At 39.4% G+C, this 21,420-nt stretch overlaps 1 protein-coding gene, 1 long non-coding RNA gene and 1 pseudogene across 3 annotated transcripts; all 3 read left to right on the plus strand.

Annotated features, from left to right (window-relative positions):
• The first annotated feature begins 1,751 nt into the window (after positions 1 to 1,751).
• Positions 1,752 to 11,840, plus strand: LOC122980084. Of its 2 annotated transcripts, XM_044347792.1 has the most exons (6): positions 1,752 to 1,913; positions 4,458 to 4,681; positions 5,230 to 5,332; positions 6,057 to 6,152; positions 7,071 to 7,585; positions 8,561 to 11,840. In XM_044347792.1, the coding sequence occupies exons 1-6, from the start codon at positions 1,872 to 1,874 to the stop codon at positions 9,987 to 9,989; spliced, it is 2,409 nt and encodes an 802-aa protein (XP_044203727.1). In that variant the 5' UTR covers positions 1,752 to 1,871; the 3' UTR covers positions 9,990 to 11,840. The 2 variants fall into 2 exon arrangements, with proteins under 2 accessions (XP_044203727.1, XP_044203726.1); XM_044347791.1 differs by lacking the exon at positions 1,752 to 1,913 and having other exon boundaries at positions 4,085 to 4,681.
• Positions 11,841 to 13,264: 1,424 nt separating this feature from the next.
• On the plus strand, positions 13,265 to 16,942 carry LOC122980958. Its single transcript, XR_006403127.1, has 2 exons — positions 13,265 to 13,713; positions 14,347 to 16,942. It is a non-coding gene; the product is annotated as an uncharacterized LOC122980958 (long non-coding RNA).
• A 2,532-nt stretch (positions 16,943 to 19,474) lies between these two features.
• LOC122981484 lies at positions 19,475 to 20,060 on the plus strand (annotated as a pseudogene).
• Positions 20,061 to 21,420: the final 1,360 nt, after the last annotated feature.

A 21,420-nucleotide genomic window follows, 5' to 3' on the forward strand; every position in this document is an offset into this window, starting at 1 on the left:
GTTTTGTTGTGGAAGCTGCAGATCCAGCTTGAAGGACCATAAAAATGAGGTGTTGATTAACTGAATACCAAACGTGAGACCTCAGTGATGATGGACGAATGAACCCTTAGGTGCTGGTTCTATGCATTTAGGTGCACTCTCCACAGGTTATCCGATAAGAACAGGAATGATGTTGATGGGTCAATGAATCCAGTTCATAACACACACACAGACACACTCATTGACATGACACTCATTTTTTTCTGGTAGTTTGGGATACTCCTATGTGGATGTGGTTACTACATTAAAGGGAATAAACATAGAACATATACAGACATTAAACATATGTAATAGTAATAAACATATGGTAAAAACAACAGAATGGCATGAAATACACAATGCAAGAATACTGCAATGCAAGGATAAACAGCACAAAGATGAATAAATGATGAAAATAGGCTCCTCATAACTATAAGGGAATGTCAACAAGGAGTAACTTCTTAGCTTAGAAAGGCTCATATATATTACTACTGGTATAATGCACACAGAGGGCAAGCTAAAGAAACTGTCAGCTTTCTTTTGTTCCCCCAACTTTAATGAGTAAATGACACACACATTTGTTGTGGTCTGAGATGTTGGTGCTATAGTGTGACATCTAGTGGCTGAATGTCATGTATTGCAACTTTAACATGATGTGATGTCACCGGGACTTGAGTGCCGTCACTATACATAAGACAGTACAATACTATAGTGATGCGGACTACTGCAACGCCAGTCTCAAGTAACAGAATAATAACTGAGTACTCACATTCTCATAGAGCAACCAAGAGTCCAAAGAAACTGAGTGAAGTAAAAGTCCAGAAACTGCAGCGGTGAGTGAAGTTCTCTTCCTCAGCTCAAGCCAGATGCTTCACTCTGAGGGCATGCTGAGTTGATGGACAGTTGAATGGAGACTTATGATTGGTACAGAGAATCTTGACAGTGTCTTATCATGTGCACTCCATGCGCAAGGCCACAGAACCTAGGACTTTGCATGGGAACTGTGAGTGAGATGAAAGAGGGATGCCTGTGCTAGGAACTGGTGAAGAGTGGATGACCTTCTGAACATTTGTATTGGATCATGTCTCCTCAATCTGTTTAGAACAGGTCAGACTTTTCTCAGTTTCCTTCCAGATTGAACCTTTGGTCTTTAAAGGAATTTGTGCATATCAGGTTCAGGTATTTTCTCCAAAATGTGGACCTGATCTAAAACAGACGACCTCTAATAAACAAGATACTACATCTCCCAGCATGCCTTGAGCAGCAGCTACTGGAGAATCCTGGATGAACAGCTAGAAGATGGATGGTGTGTTTCCTCTGTTACTGTGTATATCGCTGCAGTACAGGCTGCCTCCTGCACATGTCGACGCTTCACTGATGAGGGGATGACATCCAGAGGGAGACCACGGCAGCCTGAGCATCTGATTGGTCGCCTTTTACGGTCATCAGCCAATCAGACTCTATTCTCACTGTGTGACTGCGGGTTTCCCTCACCGTCTCTGAAAGCACTGTGTCTGCCTGCGCATATTTTTATGTTTGCAGTACTGCATGCATGCATGCATGCGTGTGTGTGTGTGCAGGATGCCAAAGTCTAGAGCTGTGAAGGAGGGGGAGGGGCAAAGACTGAGACGTTGAAGAAATAGATGAAAAAGAAAGATTGAGGGATATACAAAAGAGAAGAAGAAGGAAGGAGGACAGATGCTGAGGAGAGAGTGATAGTGAAAGGCACCTGAGGAGAGACAGACGGAGAGAGGGAGGAGGAGGAGGAGGAGGAGGAAGAGGCGATCTGGAGGAAGCAGCAGCGTTGTTGATTTTCACAGGAACCAAGGCAGCTGTCCTCTGTTGCTGTGACGATGGGCTGCTGGCTCTCTGGACCATGGATGGGCGACCAAACGGTGAGCAACCAAAGACTTGTGGTTATAAATGATGCTGTGTGTGCGTTTTATGATGTCATTTGAAGAAGATGGAAATCTCTGTAGCTCAGTGGGCACGTTCAGGTTTGTGTGTGTGCGTGTGTGTAGAATCAGTTGCAAAATGGTATAATTTCATGATTTCTGCAGGACTGCATGTGTTGTGGATAATAAATCTAATTTGTGTGTGTTTGAATGTCAAACGAATATGTTGAATTTTCATGTTCCGTGCAAGAATGTGGTTCATATTCTTCCTTTGCTGGGGGCTCACAGTCGTTCTGCTGCCATCCACTGTCTCCACACACAGGTGCCATTTTGTGCTTCTCAGCTCATGTTGTGGGTGTGTGTGTGTGTTTGTGTGTGTGTGTGAGCGTGCATGTGTGTGTGCCTAGTTGAATGTAGCGGTGGGTGACTCATGGTTGTGATGTGCTAGAGTTAACAGTACTGTTCATGCATCTAATTCGTTGGCTGCTGAGCTGCATGTGTGTGTGTGTGTGTGAGAGAGAGAGAAGGAGGATGAGGTTTATGTTGGCTTGTAGGTGTTAACCCTTTAGTGCAAGCATGGACGCCATGTCCACATTCGTCATATTTGTTTCAAATCGTTAAAATTTGACTGTTTGGTTGTCATCCAGGAATAAATATACAATGTGTCTGCAGGCAGAGCTGTGTCTTGTGACCCAGCTGCATAATGTCGACTAATTCTGAATTTTTAGTCTGTAGTGTGTTGTAAAAAAACAAAAAACAAACAAAAAAAACAGACTAGGTGATGAGCAGTTAAAATGGCAGCATGCAGACAAATTTGAGTATGGTATTGATAGACGCTGTTTTCCCACAATACATGACTGAATTAAAGCTGTCCTCCAGTGATTCAATCTGCCACATGCATAAAATTGTAGACAAGAAGGGTCAAATCTGTGGAACAGAGGCTGAGATATTCTGACTTTTAGTTGCCAGTATGGGTCAAACACCAAAAACACTGGATCCCACATTTCCCATAATGCAATTGGATAGCATCTCGTAATTAGACCCTACCTGCCTGGTAAACAGCCCTTCTTTTAAAACTTCAAAATGTCTGGTTCATAATGCAGATTTTCTGTTATAAATTTGTAGTTTGTGATATGCCGACATAATAAAACATACATGTTACCCTCAGGATGAATTGTTATCCCCTGATTTTTCAATTGCCACCGTCATCACCTCAATATACTGTCCAATACTTAAGTTTTTGACCAAATACTTGCAAACTAATGACATCAAACTAATTCCCATCCTAGAGTTTACTATACATATTCTAAGACAAATTGGCATCCACCATAGCGCTGCTATTAGAATTTGAAACCTTCCTGATTTTAACATTTAAAAAAAAAAAAAAAAATTGCGAGCATACACAAAAGTACAACACCCATGAAAATTCACCAGCATGGCAGCACATGTACTTACTGTACGTCATAGTAATTTGTCTCACCTGTATCCATAATATTCTCCCACATTCTCCTCTAATTTAATTTTTAGAATTGAATTGATTAGTGCCTCCCACAAGAATTTACAACTGTATATAGAGACATGAGAGCTGCATACAGACTCACAAATACAAAATGTCTGTTTTTGGCTGATTCAGTTAATTAAATTGATGCTAAAATCATATAAAAATCCATGTTGCCATAAATTAGGCCTGCTTATCATATTATAACATTGCCAACAACGGTCTAGTACAGCCAGAGATGTTACAGCCAGAGGAATAGATAAAATATTTGATGGTTGACAAAACTACATCACCTCACACTACATATCTAATACTGACCAACCCTTTCTAGCAGTAATGATAATGAAGCTAAAGGCAGTATGACGCACATTCAGCTGGCAGTGCTGCTGCACAATTCATCAACAGCAAAATAATTGTTGACCATTTTGCCAAGTGTTTCAATCATTTCTAGTGTAACAACTCTCAACACAGTGTCACAGTGTTCACCACTGTGACACTGTGTTTTCTGCTTTTCTCAGTTTCATGTCATGTTAACCCAAATCTGTTAATTTTGGACTGTGGGGACTGAAGACGGACATTTGTAAATTACATCAAATCAAATCAACATCAAATCAATCAATAGACTTGTCTTGAGTAAAAGTTGACATGATAAGAAATACTAAAGCTCCTATAATCCATATTTTTATATAAACATTGAATCAATTGACTGTGTGATGGTAATCCACACAATTTCCACTATGGAGCTCTGTAGAACATTTGAGCCTCTTTTGGCTCCTAGTTTTGGCTTTACTACACATTTCCTGTATGGCTCAGTCTTAGCGTTATCAGCAGCAGCTGATGACAGTTAAAGTTGGAGACTGGCTAGTGAGGAAAGTGGAATATTGATCTGCTGAAGGGCCAGATATTTTCCTCAGGAGCTGTTGGGGAGGACACTGGCGCTAAAAGGAGAGTGAATATTGGACTCTCGTTCATCAGGTGGACACAGCTTGGATATGATAGGCAGGTGTTTGCTGACATCACCTTCCTTCTGTTCCTGCTTGTCTCAGGTGAGTGGGCGGAGTCTAGCACACCTGAGCCAGCGGGATGCACTGCGAATCCTGGCGGCCAGTCAGCATCCAATCACAATGCAGATCAAGGGTCAGAGGGGGTGTGGCACTGAGGCGGACAGGGGAACCTGGGAGCCTCTCCCCCTTAACCTGCAGCACCTCAACCTGCCCCTCCCACGGATGGGGACGGGGCTCAACGCGTCCAGCCCCTCCTACCAGGACAGGTACACATAAAGATAGAAAGAGATTGTATTACATCACATTACTGCACATTCATTTGGCACTTTTGTCCAAAGACAGTCAGTGCATTCAAACCATGTAGGAGCAAGACCAAGATATCATCCAAAACTGGATCCCTTTGCAATAAAATTCAAGGTTCAGCTTTTTTGTCATAATACAACAGTATTGCACAATAAAATGCAGTTGTATAACTGACAAATGAAAGCATGTTCAAAGCAAAGTCTTTAAAGATTTTTTCTGTAAAGAAATTAGACACAAATAAAGTACTAGCAAGGGTTGCTCACATGAAATCTTAAAAGGTGGGTTTTTAGCCTTCAGCAGTGGGACGTTTATTCCACCACTGTATAGCCAGAGCAGAGAAGAGCCTTAACAGATATTAGTGACCACAGGGTAGACATTGCATTGATGGTTAGCATGACGTACTGCACACACATAATGCGTTATCTGGGTTTTAAGTTCTTAGTAACAGGATTAAAAAAATGATTTGATCTTGAAAATGTCTAAATAACTGTGTTCTTGCCTCCTGTCTCAGACATTATTACAGCCATCTGTCTCTGCCACAAGATCACTGTGATGGAGGACGGTACAGCTACCTGTCCAGCTCCCCAATGGACACTGTGGACATCGGCCACCAGGTGACACTAAGAAATACACACACATACATACACACACACACACACACCAGTACACTGATTATGAATATTCCAATTCAAATGCACCGGTCTGGTAAAGAAACATAGATTATCACTCTGACTTCAGCTACAATCATTTCAAACAATTTGAAATACTTTAAACTGATCATGGTCCTTTACAAGATGTCATATTTTCATGAAATGCAGCTTAGTAACTCTGTCATGTGGTTTGTTGGTTTGACACACTGGATTTAATAAACACGGCTGACAAAGACATCACACATGCAGTGTGTAAAACATTGTAAAACTGCACTGAAGGTCTGCAGAGAAACGACAGACTGTGGCCAGTACTGCTAATTCTGTTAGCCACTTGTGACCTGACCACTGTAAAATCTAATTAAATTTTGAGAGATGATAACGATACTAATACCAAGAGACAGACTGGGTGTACAATGAGTGTAGTGCCCTTTTTAATATTGGAAAAAGGCATCAAAAATGCAACTGAACTTTCTCAAATCACTCAGTCCATTAATTTTCTCCATCACTCCATCCTAACACAGGACCTACATGCTGTAGGCACATACAATATACGAGTGCTCTCACACTGGCAGTTTAGTTCAGATTTGATTAAGAATTCCTGCAAGAAGTAATAAATGAACAACCTATAGACATACAGAGGCTTTGTGCTGTTTCTAATTTTCTTTGTTTCATATCACAAATCCCTCAGGATCCAGAACTGGCTGGTCGTCGACCAAAGGGACAGAACTGCCTGATGAGATGTTGCAATGTCAACTTAGAAGAGCCTAATGGTTGCCACAGTCAGGTATCCAAAACTGTGCTGTGTGTTATATCTAGGGCTGCATATTGTCATTTTTCAATACCTGTGCCGATAAGATACGAGTTTCAGTACTGATACCAAAATAATACTTTTTCAGTACCTTTCTCGTTCTGAGCATAAATGACAGAAGTAGTTGCAATTGTTTTTATTGTACTATTATAACAATATCAAATGATATCAGTATCAAAACAAATATTTGTTGTGTCATTCAAATTATCCTCATTCAAGAGGACTATAGTCACAATTTCACAGATAAATTTATCTAAATGATCCTGTTGATATTGATGTCATGATTCAAGACGCAGATGTCAGAGGGAATAGCGGTGCATTACGGACATCTTTATGCTCACCGCCTTGTACCCAGAGTGCATCTATTTTGTTATTCAAATAATATGATATGCTATATTTGTGTTATTGTCAACAAATCCCATGTTCTGGCCCAAACCAATAATGAATAGATCCGACCAACAAGTATTGTCCTTGTATTCAAATTCTGATTTGTCTTATTCTGCCATGGAGCTCCAATGTTGTCCAAAAACTATTAAAACATATAAATGAGTCACACTATTATATGATGATAATATGAACATGGCTACAGTTGTTTACTTCAACTCACTAGAGCACCAAATGTGGATTAATCTGCCAATAAAAGTAGTCCCAAAAAATGCACTATTTCCTCCTTTTAAAGTAATAATTGCTCAAAACTGCAGTGAATTCACTTCTAACCTTCAGTATTTGACAGTTTCTCACTGCTACAGACACATTCAGTCAGTAGTCAGAAAGTACTGAGGTCCCACATGGATGAAACATAAAAAATATTATTTATTTTTATAGTTATTTATAGTGTTCTGGTGTGTGTATTTGTGTAAATTGTCTTGGGACTGAGGATACCTGTTGTTGCAGACGGATGACGATGACTTCATGCTGGAGAAGCCTCTGGGCTTCCTGCCCCTCCACCACGAGCTGGACAGTGGTCTGGGCTGGACTGATGGCTCCCTCCACCAGGGGGACCTCTCAGGGCTAGAGACCGAGGAAGGAGGCCTGGAGGACTGCCATTCACATGGGGCCCTTGCCCCAGGGGGTTGTGGGGGTTTTGGAGGTGGCGGCTCTCCTTCTTCTGAGTCGTTTATCTCTTCAGAGCTCAGTGACTCAGGCTTCTACAGTGTCAGCACCGGGGAGTTCAGGCACTTCCAGAGGCTGCTGGAGAAGCGAATGCGGCTGTACAATGCCAGGCTGCAACATCAGGGAGAACCCTGTGAGAGGCGAGAGCGGCGTGACAGCTGCCCCAAGAGCCACCGCGAGCTGTTGGAGGCCATCCCCGAGGCACTGACCATGCAGCCGCAGTGTCAGCGCCTACAGCTCGGGATGGAGGAGGGTGCCGGGCCTGTCATGGATCACCCACCCCGTGGACTTTTCAGGTAGGAGCTGGTAGAAGTACTAACTTTGTAAAATTACATTTAATATCAAAGTTCTCACTCACCTCACAAAGTTCTGTCAGACTGGTGTACAGAGTTACAGCAGTCTTTGTTTTGGAATTAGGAATTAGTCTTTTTCCCCGTTTTTTGCTTGACTTTAGGGATGGCAATGTCGGCATGTCTGTCGGTCGACCAATTTGGTCCAGATTGAAAGCTCAAAGCCATCCAAAACTGAGCTATGTTTCCATGGAAACAATGAGTGACACCTGTTGACAATGATAAAAGAAAAACTGGCTCAGTCAGTGGTTTAGAACAGACCCATTTAACTTTTAAACTTATTTAATAATGTGTTACTAGTTACCTTTTTAAAACCATTTTACATTATGTCTCAATTCTTTATCAGTTTAAACCAGTTCATTCCTTGTTGAAATTCATCTAAACTGGTTTAACACCTGTTAAACTGTTTAAACCAATCAATCTCTTGTTTCAAATAGTTAAAAACAGTATAGACCAGTATGTATCAGTTTAAGACATCCTAAAACCAGATTATCCCTTGTTTAAACCACTTTAAACATATTTAAAACAGTTAATTTATTAACAACCTGTTAACATGATTTAATCCAGAATTGGTTTCAGATGGTTTTAACCGGTTCAAACCATCTTAAACCAGGAACAGATTTAAAACAGTTTAGACTCGCTCTATTTATTAATGGTTCAGTATGTTTAAACCTAGTTTAAAAAAGATAGTCTCTATCATTTTATACCAGTTTAAAACAATGTAAAACCAGTTAAAATTAATTTTAGTTAAAATTAGTGTGAATGCCTAAGTGAATTTGACAGCTTTGAGCAACTTAAATGTATATTTGAAGTGAATCTATCAGTCTTTATGAAACTATCCCCTGACTTCTGATCCATGTTGTTTCAGCATGTTTTTTGTTTTTTTTGTTTTTTTTTTGACTTCACTGTTTGTATTTCCAGGGTGTCATCGGTCCAGTTCCATAAAGCCGATCGGCCCTGTCTGAATCGTCACAGCTCCAGCAGTGGAGCCCTCTTCAACCCTTCCCATTCCCACGCTGCAGTCTCACGAATGACAGGCCCGGTCCTCTCCACCTGCAGTACCCCCTCCAGCCACCGGAGACCACTAGTACCTATGCAGCAGCACCACCATGGCTCCAGCTCAGTGGGGATGCTGAGGAGAAGCCGAACGCTGCACCATCGCCCTCCGCCGCAGGAGTACCGCCGTCGGGCCAGCCACCCAGCTTCCCCCTCCTACTGTGCAGCAACCCTGCACCACTGTGGAGGTGTTGTGCCACATAACGTCCTGCCACCAGGCCTGCCAGAGGAAGGTGAGCTAATGGCAAGTGTGATGGCTTCCCACCCAGCAGGCCTGGCCCTCTCAACCCAACAACACCCCACCACTCTGGGGCACATCAGGGGTGCTAACACCCATGAGCATTTCTATGACAACAACCCTAACATCCAGCTCAGTCACCATGACTGGTGGCACTCGCAACAAAGAAACTTGATGCCTGAGCCACTGGTGACAGAAAGGGACAGGGAGATTGAGAGGGAACTGGAACAAAAAAGGCAGATGCAAAAGGAGAAAGAACTGGAGAGGGAGGCACAGATTCAGGAGGAGATGGACAGAGAGAGGCAGCAGGAGCTGGAGAAGAATCGAGTCAGAGAGCAGCAGCACCTCCAAAGCCTGGTCCACCCTCCTCAGCCTGGGGACGTCAATGACACATGGCCCAAACAGGCCTGTCGTCAGTCCCAGGGCGGTGGGGGAGGCAGAGGTCTCTATAGCACCTTGGAGGGCCACACAGGTGCTGGCTCTGCTGCTGGATGGGATGCAAAGAAAGGACACATGAATGCGTGTTCAAGCCCCAATCCCTCTTGTGGTCTGCAGCCAAAACTTCATCCCAGCTCAAAACCCAACACGACCTCACGAATCTCCAGGAACCAGCTCCTGAGAGACCGGGCATCTCAGCTGGCGGATGAACGCAGTGGGATGAGCACAGATGAGGAGACCAACACTGACATGCTGATGGGTCGGTACTGGAGTCGAACAGAGAGGAGGGAACACTTTCTGTTGGCCCGAGAGCAGAGGCAGCAGCAGGCCAGGGGAGGTATGATACGAGACGCCGTCAGGGTAGGAGCAATTGCAGGAGGAGGAGGAGCCTCTGTTGGAGATAGAGGTGTGCTGGACAGCAGAGGAGGCGGTGCTTTTGCAGAAGGGCGGTGCAATACAGTCCTGGAGCTTAGTCAGAGGAAGCTGAGTCGTCTGAGGAATAGGAAGATGTTGGATGATTGGACGACAGTAGAAGAGCTGCTGACTCATGGTACCAGGCTAAACACCCAGGAGGACATGCTGTGTCCCAGCTCCTTGCTGACAGTCACCACTGTCTGATTGCATGGACACCACGTCTAACTGTAACTCTGTGTGTGAGTGTGAGTGCGTGTGATGTGAAGCTAACAACAATACATTTTAGCAAATCCTCCTCTTCTCCAGAGTCAATGAGAAGATAGATATCAGTTTTATCTCTATGCATCCAGTACAGACATAGGTCCAGGATGTTTAACTTAGCTTAGCACAAGGACTGGAAGCATGGGGGAAGCTAGCCTAGATCCACATGCTGATTTAATTAATCCAGGATAACATGATGTTATCCACCTAAATGATCCTGTTAATTCTTACCCAGATAACCTGGCTATTTGATTACAATTGGATTTATTTGTTAATTCTGGTTTAAGTCATCTTAACTAACTGCATCTGCATATCCACAAGGGTCTGAGTGACAACTTTTGTCAACAAGCTAACTCAAAAATTATGTCTGCAATAGTTTCAACATATGCTCCTGTCCTTTCATATTGCTGTGTGGATGTCATTATGCTGCTTTAAATGTATTACTGTACAAAATATATGAACCCACAGCACACTGCACTATTTGCCATCCACCCTGATGTTTTTGGGATATTCAGGAACTTCAGTTATCCATGTACAGAGAACAGGGTCCTCTTTATCTCTGTACTTGATGCACAAAAATGTAACTGATATCCATTTTCTTATCTAACTGGGGAAGACAAAGAAAAGGAGCATTTACAGAAAATGTTGGACTGTTCCTTTAATGAATGTGTGCGTGAAAGAGGGAACCTTACTGTCATCGCTGTACATCACCTCAAATGATAGCTTTATGTGTGGGTGTGTCACCACTGTACAGCACTCCAGACAAAATGCGTGTGTCAGTGCATGACGCTTGTAATGACAAGCAAACAAGATCAGATGAGCGTGGGTGTTCACATCACGTGTTTCATGCTTATGCTACATTTATTTCACAGAATCTTTGGCAAAATTACAAAAATTTGGGCTTGGACTCAAATCTACAAACAGAACCATGAGATTTCGGGGAGCAATACTGTTCTGCGTGATGTACCTGGCTGTGCACTAACAATAGATCACATACAACTGCTTTTACATCAGGGTCACAGAACACATCAACTGTAGCAATGCGGACAATGACAACTGAGATTTGATACCAAATCCTGAATGGTTTTTTATAGAAACTCTGTTTACAATTAAAATATCAATTGGTGGGGGGTTTTGTCACGAAAATGATGAAAAAAAAATGCGACCTGATTCACTCGCTTGTGCATCACTAGTAAAACTGTGTTGATCAGGTATGGAAAAAAAATGTGCCACAGAGGTTTGCAGAGGATTTCCACCAAAGCTGAAATCTCTATAATCAGATGCTGTAGTGTTTGGGATGAAGTTCATGCTGCATTCATGTGATATTGTTTAGACAGTACTGAGCTGAGTGGGAAAAAATGTTCACACCAACTTCCAAGTTGTAATTCTGAGTTAGATATATCAGGAATTTCTGATATCTATGATAACTCCTACCTGGTGAAAAGGACTAAAGAAATGTCACTAAAAACAGTGGCAAGATGGCTGCAAAACTACAATCACTAGTAGTTATATCGAAATAAAATCCAATATTAATGATACAACTGATCATTAACTGATACAATCGATTAGGAAAATTAAGTCAAGTCAAGTCAATTTTATTTGTATAGCCAAATATCACAAATCACAAATTTGCCTCAGGAGTCTTTACAGTCTGTACAGCAATACAACAACCTCTGTCCTTAGACTCTTGATTAGAATAAGAAAAAATTCCCTAAAATACCCCTTAAATGGGGAAAAAAAATGGAAGAAACCTGAGGAAGAGCAACAGAGGAGGGATCCCTCCCCCAGGATGGACAGATGTGCAATAGAGGTTGTGTGTACAGAATAGAACACGAGCACTGAACAGGATAACAAAATTATAATGGATTTATAATATATATGAAGAATGTGATAAAGAGGATGCCAAACAGCTTCCAGGCACCACCAGAACAGAATAGGAGCTGGACCAGGCAACCTCCATCAACATGGAGACCTGGCAGGAGGACAGACTATACATACATACAGGGGAAACTCACATTACACCATTCAGAACAGCTGCAATAATCAATAATCTTGTAGGCAGGACAGCGATTAGTAAATTCAATGACACAGAAACCGACCTACCGTGCAGTACAAGGTCATGAAGAAATCAATTAAAGTCAGTTAATTGTAGGTTAAAAAAAAAAAAAGTTTTAAATTTAGATCTAAAGGACTCAACAGATTCAGATTGTCTGATGTCAGCAGAGAGGTTATGCCTTAGTTAAAAAGAGCTACCCGCAAATGCCTACATATATGTAATACAATATAAATAGCTAATTTAGACTTAGTGTCCATTTATCTGGTGTGGCTACAAGCCTAGCAACAGATAAGTAAAAAGTTTAATTGTCCAGTCTGGGCCAATAAACACTGTTTATGATATTAGTAAGCTAAACTTATGTGTAATTGTGTCATATTGCGAACCATTCCCTCTATTTTTAACTACAACACAATCTTTTAAGCTATATCAGGACATTAGAATAGGTGGATAGCAGAAACTTGATCTGCGGTAGCTAGCTGGCAGCTCACTTGTGCGGCCCAATCAAAATTCCAGAGTTGTTCCAAAGTTGTAATAATGGGTGTATGGAGCTAATTTCTTGCCAAAACCTAACTAACAAACAAAATATGTTTCACTAATGCTCTACGATTCATTAACAAACACGGTGTGGTTTGGATATACAAAACGCCATTAACAAACTAAATGAATTTTTGTTTTGAAAATAAAAAATGTACGCATCAAATAAACACACAACATACCTCTAATACATTGTGCTTCGGAAACAAATACAGCATGTCTTACAATTACAAAAAAAATGTCCTAAAAAGACAAACAATTAACAATTAAGCAATTCATCCTCAACAACAGCAGGTGGCGCTATGAGTTGATTTAAACACGCTGGGGTGTGTAGAAGAGCAGCGCATCAAATAATCAGCATTTTATTGTCAAATTAACAAAACGTTGTTCACTGTAGTTTAGTTTTATATTGGTGAAATCGCAGGGGAAAAAAGGGAGTTTGTTTACTTTATTATTTATTTTTTTAAAAAAAAGTGTTTCCTACATGGCATATAAAATTAGTTCAGTTTATATGTAGACAGTTTTTTGTTTATCCTAATTTGAAATGATCTTCATTGCAAAATTTTTGTTTGCTTTTTTCTTCAATCAAAAGTTCCAATCAAATTATATTTTACAAACTTAACTATTATTCATTTTATTTATTTTATTTCATTTTACAGTTTCTGTAATCAAAAAAAAGTTCATATTTAAATCTTGATTTCAACCGTTTTCATTCTGCCCCCTACTGGAAAGCTTCTCAGTGTTGGCTTTGTGCTGGTCCCGTACGTTACCATATTTATTTGTTAATTATGCATTTTTGTAATATCTAAAAATTAGATTTTTATGTAAAGTGAAATAATTGCTATTTAATCAATTTGTATATTCTTAGATTGAATTCAGAAGAATACCATTTTAACATTTTAATTTAGAAACTGGGACACAAAAATAAGGCAGAGAGAGTTGAGAAATGCTTTCTCAGATAACAGTTTTAGGGGTTAATTGAAAGCTTTAATCATATGTTTATCATTTAGAGTCGAACAAGGTCAAGGTTTTAAACATTTGTGACAGTTCAGCTGATGGTTCCTATAAAGTTGAAAGGTAAGGCTGGCGATTTTCAATATTTTTCTTATTGCTGATAAATCACACGAAAAGACCAAAAGCAACAATGAATTTATCGTATAAACAAGTATTGCCAATGTCTCCAAAGCCTGATACAGTATATCTTATTCCTTTGTGCCATAGAGCTCAATTATTGTTGGTTTGGTCTTTTGACAGGATTTGTTGAAAATATAAAGAATATATAAAATCACCAGCCATACTTGGAGGTAGCCAACTGAGATAGCTTACTGTGTAAGAGTGAAATGGACTCTATTTTATATTTATTTACTCTTTTGTGAACATTGTAAAAAAATGTGAGGAACAATGTAAGAAGATGGAAATATTAATCATTTGAGGAATCAGAACGCTCTGCTCTGCTCAACCTCCCAGTCTATTTAAAACAGCGCCACCTGCTGTTGTTGAGAGTGAATTACTCAGGAAATTTGTGAGAAAATCCTTATAATCACAGCGGAAAGATTGTGCCAAAAGTCACATGATTTATTTATTTTTTGTCTTTAAGGATATATTTTTTTTGTACTTGCAATATTTGTTTCTGAAGCATGATGTATTAGAAATGTGTTTGTTAGTGAATCGTTGGGCATTTGTAAAACATGTTTGGTTTGGTTTTGGCAGGAAATTTGCTCCATACAAATTTTCCATTTTCCTCATTCTTACTGTCCTGCGAACATGGCATGAATGCAGCATGAGATTCTTGGCCCTTCATGGCTCCCTGTTCCTGCTGATGTCTTTACTGTTGGCAGGATGTTTATAGATCTACCTACCCAGGTAACAGCTTATGCATGTTTACTGAAATCTACAGTGATGTGTCGACTGTGTTTAGGAGATTTTAAGGAAAAGAAGATATACATCAAGTCAACTTTACATTAGCTTGTCCAGACTGCTGCTGCATTTATATAGTCAGACTGACTGTGTCAAGTCAGCATTATTGACATTCCACTCTGAAATCTACTGACTCCAGTTCTGCGGTTGGGGATAATGTGCAATAATACCTCAAGCTAATTTTAATACGATAATGACGGTGTTGTGTGCGCTACCTGTCAGGTTTCCATCAAATGCAGTAACTTGTTTTAAATCAAACAGATGCACAAAAGTGACGAGTCACCACAAGTGCACAGTAATCCTAGAATCTATAATGGCAAGAGCAAAGGTTACTATGTAGATATTTACATTATTTCTTTACATTGTTTTCCATGAGAGGGACCTAAGAAAACAAGTTTTTGCACATCATATTTTATACGAAAAGTTTTCCCTACCTTTCTGTACCAGGGACTGAGGCCAGTGGAACGACTGTAGATAGAACGACAGTGTGTGTTGATGTTTTCTTTATAAACTATCATAGTGATTTATGGAGGAAAAAAAATCTGTTTATTGTCATTGTGTTGGACATATTTCAATATTTTTCTTGTGATGGTTACAAAACCAATGTGAACAGTTTCTATGATCTTTAAAATCTTTAAAATCTGCTTTATTTACTTAAAAACTGGTGAAGCTTTGATTTACCATTTTCAGACTGAACACAAAATGTGAATATTATTGTCTCTTTAAATGGCTAAATTAAATTTTACTGTTGTTTTGTGTCATTATGACATGTACATATTGATTTTGTCAGAGGGTGCAGATGAGGTTGGAGTTAGTAACGGGACATGTTGATGCCATCAGACGCCTCCAGTGAATTATCATGTGATTTTGTAGGTTTATAGCTGTGTTATGGAGGCTGTATGTACAGCACAGAGATTAACATTGTAGTATTAGAACATTTAACACTCACAATATTGTCAACACTCATGGAAAGTGGTTCAGTTTGTTCTGAATGTTAAATGTGGCGTCCATGAATTATGAGTAGGATCACTGACACTCTAATGCTTTAAGGAACACTATGATAATTTAGATACATTTTCTTGATCTCTGTCTTCTCTAGAGTTAAATGTTTCAGATAGATATCACTTTTATCTTAGTCTGTCCAGTATGGAGACATGTTTAGCCTAGCTTAGCACAAATACTGGAAATAGGGAGAATCTGCAAGCCTTGCTCCATCAAAAGAGAAAAAACCTACCCTCTAGCAACTCCAAAGTTGTCAGTGGGTTTTTATTTGGCCTGGTTGAAACAAAGACTGGAAGCAGGGTAAAAGTGTGAGCCTATTTCCATATTTATTATTATATTATTTTACTCTAAACAATCAGACGTATCCGTCCTGACAGCTCCATTTTCAATGAACACTGTGGTAATGGTTGCAAGGATCAGTTAACGTTTGTCACATTGATCAAGGAGTATGTTGATTTTAAGGTTTGCTCAGTCTGTAAGTTGACACACAACAATCTGTGCAGCTGCAAACATCTCATCCATGCTCGGCAACATTTTTATGTTATTCTTTCTTAGGTCTCCATTCCTAATCCTGCCTACAAATTGGCTTATTATATAATTTTCCCAACCAGGGAAATAGCAGCACAACACCAGTTAGCACCTATTTTAATCACTGAACTAATCAGATATGCAGTGATTCAGATGTCGGAATTGGCTAAACTGGGAGTATGACTGAACACAGTGGCATAGTGGGGTTGTCTGGCCTAAAATACTACTTTGTTTAAATCAACTTTGTTGGAGTTGAAGATTTGGAAGGTGGATTTTTTCTCTTTTGATAGAGCTAGGCTAGCAGTTCCCCCCTGCCTCCAGTCTTTGTGCTAAGCTATGCTATCTATCTCTATACTGGATGTAGAGAGCTTAAACTGATATCTGTCTTTTCACAGAGAACAAGAGGATTTACAGAAGTGTCAAACTGGTTGTTTAAACACTTTAAACACTCAGACTCAGAGAAAAATGACATGGAATCAAACCTCCACCTTGTTTGTTACCATGTCTTCCCTCTCTCTCAGCTGTGACTCAAACAGTCTGAATAATGGATGACGAAGAGAGATTTTTTTTTTCTTCCCACCCGCCCCCCCTTCACTCTCTTTGCTTACGTTACACAAGGCCACAGAGAGCTGAAAATAGCGCTGCTGTCCTCATGTGATGGGAAATTAAAAGCACACTGGAGCGGAGATGCTTGCTGCTGGTGAACTCAACACTTGTTTCACTTCATCTGACAATCCCTCCATCCAGCCTGCCACACCACCCCCATCTGTCTGTGCAAAGGTACTTTTCACTACAGCAAGCTTTTTGGAATATGATGATGTACATGTGATTGTAATAAAGAGATTTTAATTAGCTATGACATAGTGGTTTTGTGTTTTCATTGATGCGTTAACAACACATTGTTGATATTTGGGATGCCCTGACAGTCAGATATGAGCAATAAACCTCAGGCTGATTTTGTCATTCATAACTGGTTTGAACAAGTGAATTAATGTATTACTGTAGTAAATGATTAATTCAGGGAAAACATGTTTAATATACAACATGTCAAGCCAACAGATTACCGAACAGTCTGTTCTGCAGTTATTGCCCCGGACATACATGAGTTCATCACACCATACATAACATACACATTAATTCATGTTGGGTCATTCATTTATTAACACATGAAATAAATAAGTCAGGGACTTATAGATTTTTTTAAATCAAGTGTTGCAAAGGTTTTACATGTAAATACTGTTGAAAATGGAGAAAGAAATGAATAATGGATAGTCTCTTTCCTAAAATCCAGAGTGAATTTTTATAATTCACCATGTCACATGATCACAAAAAGCCATGATGCGACCAAACTCCATCTGCTGATGACGACTTTTAGATGTGTTTGAAAAAGCTCCAGAAAAGCTAGTAAGTGGACCTTGTGCTAAAATTAATAACATTTACATTTAATGGATACGAGAGACTGACAAGCGCTACCTTACAGCTTGTGCAGAGGAGAATCCTCTTATAGTGTGACACATGCCTAACCTTCTGTCAGTACACAGAGTGTGGGAAAGCTCTGAAGAACAGAATCACAGTTCAGTGTGATTGTTATCCTAAATACCACCCGCGGCTGCCTATTGTCCATAGGGATTTGGCACACGTCAAGAAACAGCTGTCTCAACCTCCCACCCTCATTTATGGAGAAATAAATTGAATCCCATTTATGATGCAGAGGCACAATTTTAAAAGGATATTGAAATTTACTCCGAGTGAAAATTGAAAAAGGTAATGTCAACACATAGTACGCTTGGAGACATTTGATATTTTGATGTTTTTTAAAAAAAAAAAGAAAAAAAGATTTTATCGAACCTCAGAGCCAGCCGATGGTGTTCTTTCCCTCCAGATGGTTGGTGACGTCAAGCTCTTTCACACTACAGCACATGACCAGCATTCATCCCAAGAGCTGCTTTCAGACTTCTTTTATAGTGCTCTGGCTGCATCATTCAAAGACACATTGTGGGAAACTATGGGCAACTTTCTACTCACACCAACAACTAGCAAAAAGATACATGATATATACATCTGGACATCTGGATCTCTCAGTTAAAACATATTGCAGCACTGAATAAAAAAAATGTGTTTAAAATAAATAGCTGGCTGCCAAGAAAATGTACTTACATTATCAAGAAAATATATATATATATATATATTTTAAATTACTTGTCACTGATTAATGATGATGATTGTCAGATAATAATGAAAAATGCCCATCATAATTTTCCACAAGTCAATGTGATGTCTTCAAAGTGCGTCCGTATTCCAACCAACAGTCAAAAACCAGAAGATATTCATGTTACAAAGATATAAAAGAGCAAATTCTCACATTTAAAAAAACACAAACTAGCAAATAGTTTGCATCTTTGCTGGATAAATAACTAATAATTCATTGTTTATTAACATTCTTGTTTACTGATTATCTGTTGATCAACTAATCAATGTAAAATGTGTTAAATTGTGTACAGTACAACAATGGCAGAATCATTTTATATGCTATATACGTCTATTACTATACTAGTGGACATATGGCATCAAGTTACACTTCAGACTTCAGGCCCTAAGAGGTCTGAACCAAAAATATGAAAAAATATTCTTGTAAATTTCAATTTTATAAATACATATATAGCTTCTTGTTGATAGCTGTTGTAATTTACAACTATTTTGAATTTTTTTCTTGTGTATTTGACATAATTTAGACATACTTTATATATTTGATGTATTATTGTCCCTGTGCTATGTCTGTCTCTAGTATAGTTTTCTATGCACCTATATACATCACATATATATACACTGTATATGTATGAGTGTTGTGACTACTTTATTTTTAAACATTCTGACCTGACAAAGATCTGGCTGGGATCAAAACGTCAATTCAAGTAAATTATTGGTTTGGAGTCAGTGTGCAGACATTACCCTTTTAATCAATTAAGTTACACCTCAACGGATTTCAGTTGTATCCTGACATACTGATGTTCACTGATGTTTATATTTAGCTACATGTGAGTCACTGTGTAATTTATACCAGACAGACTATAAGAAAGACTTCAACATTGACTGTGTATAGAGTCTGTGGTCTACGGCACGTGTATGACAGGTTGTGCTCAGTTGAAGTGATTGACCCGGTCCTCCATCTGTGTCTCTAGCCATTGTTTCTCAAGCAGTCACAGCATTCATGTGTTCTTGTTGCATTGTTTATTGCCTTGCAAGGCTCTCTGATTGGTTGAGAGTGTGAGAAACTTCAACCAGACCAAGACCCACACATTCATATGGAGATGTGGGACTATAAATAGGAGGGATGAAGCCAGCAGAGATCAGATTCTCTCTACAGAGACCTCTACAGCACAGAGATCCAGCTATGGCACCTATAATCACTGCAGCAATGACCAACTCTCAGGACCATCTGACTCTGACCCACAAGGTAAATTGAAGATTCATGATGACTTCATCTTTTCATGAGATGTTGACTTTGTTCATGCAAATGATAAATTCCAGAATAAGTTGACTGATGACTTTGTTCTCCTTTCTGCAGCTCGGAAAGCCTCTGGTGGTGAAGTTAAGCAAAGAGCAACAGCAGCATTGAGCAGCTCAAGTCTCTCCTGGGTCCAGAGTTCCTCAAACAGCAGCCAGACTCCAAGCTGGAGAAAGCAGACATCCTGGAGATGACAGTTTGCTTCTTGACACAGCTGCAGCAGCAGAATCAAGATGTGGAGTCAGCAGCTGTGGATCAGGGCTGCTCCAAGTGAGTCCAGGAGATGGCACACTTTCTGTCTAAGGAAAAGGTGAAGACACAGAGAAGACTGCTGAACCACTTCAACAAGCTGCAGTCTTCCTCTGATAAGGACCTGAGAGAGGCTGACTTCTCTCCTCTGAACTCCACAGTCCAGACCAGCATCACCAAATAGAAGAGTCCAGTCAACAGCGCCCTCTGGCGGCTGTGGTAGACTCATACAGACTGGAGACACTACCAGACAAACTGAGATGACCATGTTGGTCAAAGATTAATGGAATTTGATTTTTTGAAATTCAAGGACTTGTCCTGTATATACTGAAGGCTGTTTAAATTAATTTAAAAATAAATTAAATAAATTTCCAACTTTTCTGTTGAGGAAAATGTCATTTCCTAAGGAAATGTTAAAACATAACAGTATCTTTCATGTTAAGAAAGAACATTTGTTTGTGGTCGTTTTGATCAAAACCTTTATTTGTCCTTTGTGTGGACATTTTGTCAAAATGGACTTCATGAGATCATTTTAATCTCCTTGATTAATCATCTGTTATATTTTAATATGTATTTTTTTATCCTTTTGTCTGAAAGGTTTGCTTAACTTGGCACTAAGACTGTAATGCTATTGAACATTTTTATTTATAAAAATGTATTGACTTCAATAGGTATTAATCTATTCTTATAACTTTGTGATTATCTGAACCTGATCTGTTCTAAGGTCACTTTTTTCTACCTTTGCCTTTGTTATAAAGGGCAAACAGTATTTTATGTAAGACTGAGTGATGTTTAAGCTCATAATGTTTGTGTCTTTTGTAAAGATGACTGCTCCTCCACTCATTTTGAGTACAGTGTGTCTTGGAAAATTGTCCAAGTTGTTGTTGTGATGTATCATCGCATCTTTGTGCCCCCAGCTGAAAATTTCATTTGTTGTTATTGAGTTTGTTTGAATAAACAAAAACATAATCAAATCAATTGCATTTTGTGATCTTGTGTTACTTATTTTAATGTATAGCTACATTGCAATGATGATGATAGATTCCTCAAGTGTTTTTCTTTCCTTGAATTTTTTTCATAGATAGAGTTCTCTATCGTTACTTCATGGCTCAAATTACAAACATCACTGATCAAATCTGGGACATGATTTGTCATCCATTATGTATATACCTTATCATGTGGATTGATGAAGAGATTTGAGAAACTGGGATTACCCATGTCACTCACATTAAATCATAAGAGGTGGGTCATAATAAGTCACGAAACTAAGTGGAGACATTTTCAATGTGCCTCTGACTGTATTTCAATTACAAACTTTTTGCTGAATCATGATTTTCATGCAATTGTCAGTTTCAGGTGTTGGAATGTGAAAATCTGTGAAAACTTTAAAACTGCATGGAGAAAAGTGAAATGTTCTTGTCTGCAAGATGCCACACATTGCAGGTAATGAGACACACTTGTATTGATTCTCCAGTAAACTCAGTGAAAGGACAGAGTGGTAAGTGTTATGGGATTTTCCATCTTTAGGAGTAACAAATTGGGTTACACTGGGTCAAGCCTGGGTCTTGAGGTCACACTGTAAC

The sequence above is a fragment of the Thunnus albacares genome, chromosome 4, assembly GCF_914725855.1.
Source record: "Thunnus albacares chromosome 4, fThuAlb1.1, whole genome shotgun sequence".
NCBI lineage: Eukaryota > Metazoa > Chordata > Actinopteri > Scombriformes > Scombridae > Thunnus > Thunnus albacares.

Bases quoted from the DNA above. Each gene is read 5' to 3' on its own strand.
- LOC122980084 (XM_044347791.1), top strand. From the start codon at position 4,404: ATGATAGGCAGGTGTTTGCTGACATCACCTTCCTTCTGTTCCTGCTTG. The intron at 6,153-7,070 runs GTATCCAAAACT...CTGTTGTTGCAG, and splicing joins CTAATGGTTGCCACAGTCAG to ACGGATGACGATGACTTCAT. The intron at 7,586-8,560 runs GTAGGAGCTGGT...TTGTATTTCCAG, and splicing joins CCACCCCGTGGACTTTTCAG to GGTGTCATCGGTCCAGTTCC.